The sequence below is a fragment of the Oreochromis niloticus genome, linkage group LG3 (genome assembly GCF_001858045.2).
Source record: "Oreochromis niloticus isolate F11D_XX linkage group LG3, O_niloticus_UMD_NMBU, whole genome shotgun sequence".
NCBI lineage: Eukaryota > Metazoa > Chordata > Actinopteri > Cichliformes > Cichlidae > Oreochromis > Oreochromis niloticus.
In genome coordinates, this window is record NC_031967.2 from 83,288,677 (window position 1) to 83,297,963 (window position 9,287).

At 41.2% G+C, this 9,287-nt stretch overlaps 1 protein-coding gene across 1 annotated transcript; it reads right to left on the reverse strand.

Moving 5' to 3' along the window:
* Positions 1 to 407: 407 nt before the first annotated feature.
* LOC102081876 (stonustoxin subunit beta) lies at positions 408 to 9,072 on the reverse strand. Its single transcript, XM_019356834.2, has 5 exons — positions 9,057 to 9,072; positions 8,185 to 8,358; positions 4,850 to 5,023; positions 1,572 to 1,618; positions 408 to 1,396 (listed from the first exon to the last, which is right to left on the reverse strand). The coding sequence occupies exons 3-5, from the start codon at positions 4,879 to 4,881 to the stop codon at positions 852 to 854; spliced, it is 624 nt and encodes a 207-aa protein (XP_019212379.1). The 5' UTR covers positions 4,882 to 5,023; positions 8,185 to 8,358; positions 9,057 to 9,072; the 3' UTR covers positions 408 to 851.
* Between the last annotated feature and the right edge of the window lie 215 nt (positions 9,073 to 9,287).

Below are 9,287 nucleotides of genomic sequence, written 5' to 3' on the forward strand. Positions count from 1 at the left end.
ATTAATTGAAGACTAACTATTTCTAAGTCACTGTGGAAACTCTGATGAAAGTTAAAGTCCTGATGAAACTCTAACTACATGGGCTCACATGGAAAACTACAGGCTGAAATTAACATTAAAGTACAGTTAGAGGTTAATGCATTCCACTCAGTTTTCCTGAAGTGCACATCTCACAGTGCACTTTTTACAGCATGGAACAAACATTTCAACAATATGACTTTAAATCTGACATTTCATACACATTTGATTGTTTTGAAATATTGTAATATTATAAGATGATTATACAAAAAAGGTTCATTTTCTAAAAATCACTTTGTACTTTACTACAATATCTACATGTTAATGTTTTTTTGCTTCCAATTGTTCATTTTTTCCTCTTTCACACTGAAAAACAGAGACTGAAAACATCTGGAACATCTGCACTTTTACTCAAATCACATCTATTTTGTACAGTCACAAGTCAGCAGCTTTGATTTAGTATTACTATATAATAAATACCATAAATGACAGCACGAATCAATCATTAGATATATATAATATTATTTAAAAGTGACCTTCATAAGTTTCAGAGAAACACAACATACTGATATTCACTGTGAAGCTTTGAGTGGAAAAAGACAGAAGAACAACATGATCCTGTATCCTGGATATCCTGGATCCTGGAATAATGGGAGCTTCCATCTTTAAAGGACTGAAGAGGAAGAAGTTTACAAGGAATCATTTAGAACAGTTTCAAACATCAACTGATTGAATCCATGAATCTGAAAACATGTTTCTGAGTGAAAGAGACAGACATGTACAGACTGAACTATCTGTTCAACAGTCAGAGTGTTTCTCTAACAGGAGGACACTTATGCCTCAACTACACACACTTTCAAAGAACAACCAGGATAGACTCTAAATCCAGGATAAAGAGTTTCAGTGAATGTGGTGTTGAAGGTGTGGAGGTGGATCAGAGTGTCAGAGGAGACTCTGTAGAAGGACAGAGTGCCAGCAGGACAGTCCACATACACTGCTACTCTGTTAGAGACAGAGGAGGAGGAGGAGGAGGAGATGGATGTTCCTTTGTTATTGTGCCTGACGGAATCAGGACCATCATCAGAGCAGTAGAGACACCAGGACTGATCATTCCAGCCAAACACAACATCTTTACTGTTTCCTTTCCTTCTGATTCCTGTGTAACTCACTGATATGAGAACCCCTCCTTTCCACTCGACCTCCCAGTAACAGCGACCAGTCAGACCATTTCTACACAGCAGCTGCGGAAGTTGATCAAATCTGTCTGGATGATCAGGATATGATTGAATCTCGTCCACATGTGTCAAAGTTCTGTTGTTGTCAGACAGTTGGAGGTTTGTGTTTACTGTGTTTGTGTCGATTGTGAGTTGACAGGAATCTGATGGAGAGAACAAACACAATCCAGCTGCAGTTATTGATCCATCACCTGTTCATCGATTGACAATTAGATGATGACTCCTGACATCAGAGATGTGAATGAGTGATGTGACAGTTTGAAGATGGTTGAATGTGTGCTGCTTTGTTTTCATGAATCACATTAAAAACACACTTACACTTTCTCAGACTTGGTTCCAACCATCGGACTCCAGCAGGCTCCACCCTGAAATGAGGAGGGGCGTCAGACCAGCACTGTCTCTTTCAGCATGCACACATGGACATTACGTCACTCTCATACACATACTGTTAGTCCCTAATAAAGGAACAGTCGAACATTTTCACAAATACACTTCAATCTATACGTGGATCAAACTGCTGATGATTTGGACTGATCCTGGATCTGTCAGTCCTTTGAGTAGTTGTTGGATTTGTTGTCACAGCAACAAATCTATTAAGTGTTGTGTGGTCATCAATATCTTTTATGTCCTCTTACAGATTGCCTACAGAAAGATACTGCTTCAGTCACCAAGGAATAGTCTACATTATTTTTGATCACCGCATAATTGACAAATGTGGGATTTTGGATAATTTCATGCTGCCAACAATGTAAGAAAAGTTTAGGGGAAGCCCCCTTCTTGTTCCAACATGACTGTGCACTAGTGCACAAAGGAAAATTCCAGTAGCCTGGGCTATGATAGTCACCTTTCACCCCACTTTCAGCCGAACTCCCGCAGGCTCACCACATCTACTCTCCAAGATCCTCCAAAGCCAGTACGATGATCCTTCGACTCCCCAAGTACACAGGTCGACAGGCCATTCAAGAAAGCTAAACCATCTTACTATGATGGCCCTTGGCTGGACTTTTTTTGCAGACTACAGTATAGGTACCACGCAGCAGAGGAGCAGCTACAAAGATTAGGGGTGCAACGATACACAAAATTCACGGTTCGGTTCGATACTTTGATGTCACGGTTCAATATTTTTTCGACACAAAAAAATGTTCATGCCTTTTTAATTTGTCATTTTTTAAAATTATAAATATATATTTTAACTCAAAAGTACAGTTTTTAAATTTAATGTTGCTGAAACAACAAAATAATAATAAAAAAAATCTATCTGATCAAGAAATCACTCATCTTTGGAAAAGAGAGTTTATTACAGAGAAATGGCTCTTTCCAAAATAAAAGCTATACTATACCCTTCTTCTGGGGTATATTCTCAGCAGCATATTAAACATATCAGGTGCCCATAAGGAGAATCATGTGCTAACGGGAGTAAAGTTTATAGCATGCGTGCTTGTTGTTTTTGTCTGCTCCCACTTGTCTTTGCACTAGGATGATGTCGGTGTAAATGTGCAGTCATATTCGTTGTGTTCCCACTAGTGCGGTCAGCGTTAATCTCGTTAAAATGACATTAACGCCATAACGCAGCAAACCCAGCTTGATCTGTATTTTGTCTTGATTGAAGCTACAGCAGAAAAGCCTACCTCACATAAGTAGGATGTGGCACAAGGAAGAAGTAAGAACTTACCCAGCAGTGGGTAATCTTTCTCCACCCCAATCCAAAATGCAGCTAGGGATTAAACTGCAGCCTCTTTGTTGAATCAGAGGTCAGATCAAATGAGTCCACATTTCCATCTTTCACTTGCTGCTGCCACATCTCAAGTTTTCTGACAAGTGATGTGAGTTTATCTGCCAGATGTGGGAGGTGAGTGTTTGTGCCCTGCATCTGCAAGTTCAGTTCATTGAGTTTCAGGAACATGTCACTGAGGTATACCCGTTTCATTAGAAATTTATTACAGTTAAATCTTTTGGCAATATCACTGCCCACTTCCTTCAAAAAGATGCAGATCTTATCTTGTGGTTCAAAGACCATGGATAGCATCTTCCCACGGGACAGCCATTAGAATTGCTGTGATACAAAATGGCTGTGTGGTTCATCGCATCCGGGCTTTCACAGGTTGTGGTTTGATGTAGTTGACTGTTGCAATGGCATCAGTCATTATGTCATTCAGCTCAGGACTCAGCTGTTTAGACACCAGTGCTTCACAGTGTATCTTACAGTTCATCCACTGCACATTCGGGGAGACGTGCTTGATAAGTGATTGCAGCCCTCCTCTTTCCCAGCCATAACCTGCGCCCTGTTTCCCCACACAGTCCTCCTATTTCAGATAAGTGTCTTTCAAGTAAGAGTCTGTGATTTTAAACAGTTCTTCTGCAGTGGCTCTGCCAGGAACTTGTTTGCAGAAAAATTCCTCCCTCATCTCATCTTCATCAATGAATCTGAAATACATTATCAGTAAGCGGTCTTTGTTTGTGGCTTCATCCATCTGCACGAAAAAAGCGACTGTCACACACCTTATGATTAAGCTGCTCCTCTATGTCCTCAGACATATCATAAACGCACATGCCGACTGTATTATTGGACAGAGGACTGGCCCGTAGTTTACTGGCTGCTGTGTCATCATTCATAGTTAATAAACATAAACATATCCTCCGCAATTGTGTGCGGGTAGACGTTTTTGTCTGAAAAAGTCCACTGATTTGTCTTTGTGCTCTGGATGATTTGTCTCTAAGTGGCGTTTTAGCTTGTTATGCTTTAAACTGTCACAAGCTAGCACTTTAAGACAGACAACACACTGCGGCTTCTCTTCACTAACCACTGTTGTGCAGGTGAAGCCAAAGGCAAGATGTGCTTGATCATATTTTCTAGTCTTTGGCCTGGGAGGAAGTTGGATTGCAAGCATATTTGGGTATGCTTCAGCTTCTGCTTTGTGTTTGTGTGGAAGCTCCATCGGGTTTTCAAAGAAATGTATAAAACTTATGGTTGGCATGCATAACTGTGCCTAACAAAACTAGTGGTTCAGAGGTTGCTTTCAGTGAAACACTGGTTGTACACATTGTTAGATATGTTGTACCTAGAACTATTCTCAGCTAGAGTTATTCATGCAAAACCCTCAGGGACTTGTAGGGTTTGGAGTTGGGGTAATGTTCTTGTTAACCTACAGGTTAGATTTCTCTACATTTATGTCATACATTATACTACTTATGTATAAATATCTGTTGATGCACAGCTCTTGTTTTGCACTCTAATAATTCATACTAATGGGTAGTTCTGACCATTTTATGTTGCATTTTAACATCTTTATGGCCAGTGATGTGTAGAATGCAACAAGTTTGCAACTTTGGACCTTGTAATCATTCTAAATTATAGAAAGGAATAGTAATGGAGATGGAAGATAAGATCTGGGAAGGATACCCAGAAAGTTATGCAACTCATGGGTTGTACTTCATCGACGAGGGGTTGTTAGAGGCTCCTAACTCAATAAAAGACAGGGCCCAGAAGGGCAGTATCTTTCACTTTACTTGATAAACTGGACTAATGTTTCTTCTGTGAGCACAGGAACAATTGAAAGAAATGTTTCCAGCTCTTCTACCAGACATTCTCTCCATACCTGAGAGTGTCTAGTCTCCAGGATGGATCCATCAATCCTGCCGACAGCAGTTTTAGTCCCGAGTCTCCGGGCTGATTGTAGCTCAGATCCAGCTCTTTCAGATGAGAGGGATTGGAACTCAGAGCTGAAGCCAGAGAAGTACAGCCTTCCTCTGTGAGCAGACAGCCTGACAGACTGCAAACACACCACACAACAATTCATCCATAAACAATTGACTTATATGCTTAATTTTCTTCATTTTTTCAGTTTATTTCTGCTTTATTTATAGTGGGACAATTTTATTTTATTTTATTTTGTAATAATCCACATCTGTTTTTAAAAATTCTTGGAACTAGATGTGTGTGCAAAATTGTAAATTTTGGTATCGATCTGATATGAAGTAAACAGGCTTGTGTTGCCTGAACCGATACCAATAACAATACATATACCTTTAACTTGATGTATAAGTGCACGTTATACATCAATCAGGCACAATATTAGGACCACCTGCCTGACCTTGGGTTGTTTCCCCTGGCATACTGCTTAATGTCATCCACGTAGAAGAGGTGGTTAATAGTTGCTCCATTCCATGCCTGGCATCTGTAGCCAGTCATTGATAATCTGACTGAGGGGGTTCAGACCTATGCAGAACAGGAGTGAGCTGCTGTTCTCATATTGTTCCCCTGCCAGTAACAGCACACCTGATGGTTCACTGGAGAACAGCTGGTTTATTCTGCTGGCTTCTATCCCTCTTGTATAACTCTTTAGGCAGTTAGCCAAAGCTGTGAGTCTTTGCTCGGAGAGGCCATAGAAAAAGACTTTCAGACTGCCTCAAAGAGATTCTGGCAACCTGTCAAGTGTCATGGTCCTGGGTTATTCTACCCAGTGTTTTTGAGTTTTCTTGTATTTTCTGTCATTTTGTATTATCTTTAAGTCATGTTGTTATTCTATGGGTTTATTCTATTGTCCCTGGTTATTCTGCTTAGTTTGGTTTATTAGATTTCCCCTTGTGTCTTTGCCCTCAGTGTCTCCCCCTGTGTGTCTGTGTTTATACAGTGGTGTGAGTCCTTGTGCCTTGTTTCCCCGCCTTGTGTTTTATTCCATCTTGTTTTCCCAGCCCGTCATGTCTCTGTCTCATGCCTCTCTCCTTCGTTCCCTCTCGTCTGTCTCTCCTCCACTTGTATCTGGTTACCTGTTTTATTGTGAAGGTCTTGTGTTTCCATCTACGTTCTGTCTCGCTATGATTATCCGTGTCAGCTGTGTTCCCCGTGTGCTCCCACATCCCTTTTATCTTTCTGCGCATTTATGTCAGCGTCTCCCTCAGTTCCATGTCGCAGTCTCCTTCATACCAATCTGTGTATTCTGCCTGCTAAGCCTGCCAAGTTTATTTTGTATATTCAAGTTTAGTTTTTTCTCGTGTCCAGCAATAAAGCTGCCTTTTTGAGTTTAAGTTTCATCTCCGCGATTGAGTCTGAATTTTGAGTCCTTTCCTGCCTGCCTGCACAGCAGAATACTGGAAAGAATACTTCGAGGACCTCCTTAATCCCACTGACATGTCTTTCATAGAGGAAGCAGAGTCTGGGGATAAGGGGGACAACTCCTCCATCACGAGGCGTTAGGTCACTGAGGCAGTTAAACAGGCCACTGTACTGGATGAGATTTGCCCTCTACAATTTGCTTCTACAATGTTGCAGGCGATCGTGGCTCAAGAGTTGGGAGTTCGCCTTGTAATCGGAAGGTTACCGGTTCGAGCCCCGGCTCGGACAGTCTCGGTCGTTGTGTCCTTGGGCAAGACACTTCACCCGTTGCCTACTGGTGGTGGTCAGAGGGCCCGGTGGCGCCAGTGTCCGGCAGCCTCGCCTCTGTCAGTGCGCCCCAGGGTGGCTGTGGCTACAACGTAGCTTGCCATCACCAGTGTGTGAATGTGTGTGTGAATGGGTGAATGAGTGGATATGTAAAGCGCTTTGGGGTCCTTAGGGACTAGAAAGCGCTATATAAATACAGGCCATTTACCATTTACCATGCAGATCAGGGGCGGTACCTTTGGATTGGCAGCCTGGGGTACTGAACAAGTGGGATCGGAGGGTGTGCTCCAATTATAGAAGGATCACACCCCTCAGTCTCACTGGAAAAATCTATGCCAGGGTGCTGGAAAGGAGAGTCCATCTGGTAGTTGATTTTGAATACTGGAGTAACAATGTGGTTTTCTTCCTAGTTGCGGAACACTGGATCAGCTTTTTACCCTTTTAAGGATACTTGATGATGGATGGGAAAAGCATGGCTGTTTATCTATCTCTCTATCTATCATGATGATGATCAAGCAGGCAGGTATGACGAAAAGATTAAAGTTCATAAAGATAAGTAGCAAACTAAATCGACAAAGCATAAACTGTAAATGTGGCACCAGGGGACATGGATGAAACGGGAAGGAGAATGGGAGAATATAATCACCTGGGATGACATCTGGTATGCAGAACCTCAGGGCATGCAGTTCGTGCTCCGAGCTGTGTATGACATGCTACCCTGTCCAGAAAGCCTGCTTATCTGTGACAAGAGAAAGCATCCAACATGCCTTCTCCACCCAGGTAAGAGTACACTGCATATCTTCAACAGCTACCCAAAATCCCTTAGGGACAGTAAACAGGTCTGCAGTCAAAGAAAAATCTCCTTTTAATGGCTGGAGTGAAGTCTCAGCCAACCTGTGAACATTCAGCCAGCTCTCTTCATCTTTAGACTGGGACCAGCCAGTCTTACTGACGCCAGATATTCCTCTCTAAGACCTACAACTCTCTTGGCATCAGAGGAGCTGCAAAGAGGAAGGCCATAAAATCTGTCACTGAGGCTGCAAAAAGAGCCTTCAGGTGGATTTGGATTAATAGGTCCAAATCGTGGACCAGTGCAGCTGGGACATATGTCAAGGTCTGATCAGGCCTGACTGAGTCATCTAATCAAGGCTGTCCTAATGTTGCAAGGCCCAAAACACCCGATGACCTCAAGAAAAATCAATGACAATATATCTCAGCATATCTATGGATGTCTCTACAATATACTTTTTTTTGGTATTCTAACTAAATGCAAAATGTAGCTTTTCTCTTATGTATTATCAGATTCTGACTTGCTATCTAAAAATGTTTGATATGCAAATTTTGTGTTAGATTTGTTTGAATAAATCAAATTTATGCAATGATCATTTAGAGATCTATGTCTATTTTATGTTCATAGCATACCAATTTCCTTTCATTGTTATGAACTGTAGCTTTAGGAATTAGATTTAGGACTACAGAAAAGCTGTCTATGCAAAAATAATTATTCAGAAATTCAGATTATTTTAAATGAAAGTGGAAAAGTTTGCTTACCTGAGAGTTTCCAGTGTACAGCACAGACTCTTCAGTCCAGTAGAGAGAATCTTCACTCCTGAGTCCTGCAGGTTGTTGTTACTCAGATCCAGCTCTCTCAGATTAGAGGACTGAGAGCTGAGAACTGAGGACAGAGCTTTACAACTTCTCTCTGAGAGGTTACAGCCACCAAGTCTGAAACACAATAACATTTGTGATTTAAAAAAACAAAGCACTGTATGGTTTACCTAAGACCTATTGTCTGTGTGTTCAACTTGGCTATATGCAATATATCAAGATTTCTGGCTCAAAACACTTTGGATATCAAGGAGAAGGTGAGATATGCTATTATTGAAAATAAAACAATGTCTCATATCATGTTGCATCACCATTTACCTGCCCTTACCTTCAGTTACCTCTAGTAACTTAAGTAGTGAAGGTAGTTTGAAAGAGATGATAGGATGACTCCACCTCAGCAACAGGACCACTCTGAACATTAGCTTGCTGAGTGTGTCTGCTCTTGGAGCCATCTTCAGGTCACATATTACGCACTCCATGTGTGACTGCAACCATTCTCCATCTTTCTTTGAATTGTACTAATTACTAATGGATAAATAGTCATGAAAATTTCCATATTAATGGTCACGAAATTGACCTCATAACCCATTGTTAGTCCACTGTGATCATTTTGCTCATTATGGAAAAGTACTGTTTCTAAAATTGTGGAAATCTGTCAACTGAAACTGAGGAAGTCACTTGACTGACAAAACATCCCTTCCATGGAGAATTTTACATTCAGATGGACAGAATCAACTTTACAAGATTATTAAATGTTGATTCTATTAAGTAGAATCACATTTTAAAAATAAAGGGATGAGCACATATTTACTTACAGAGCTTTGTTGGAGGCTTTGACCACTGGTAGCAGCCTCAGAAGAGCCTCCTCTGAAGCAGAGTATTTCTTCAGGTCAAACACATCCAGATCTTCTTCTGATGACAGTAAGATGAAGACCAGAGCTGACCACTGAGCAGGAGACAGTTTATTTGTGGCGAGGCGTTCTGCTTTCAGGGACTGTTGGAGTTCCTCCACTAGAGAACAATCATTCAGTTCATTCAGACAGTGG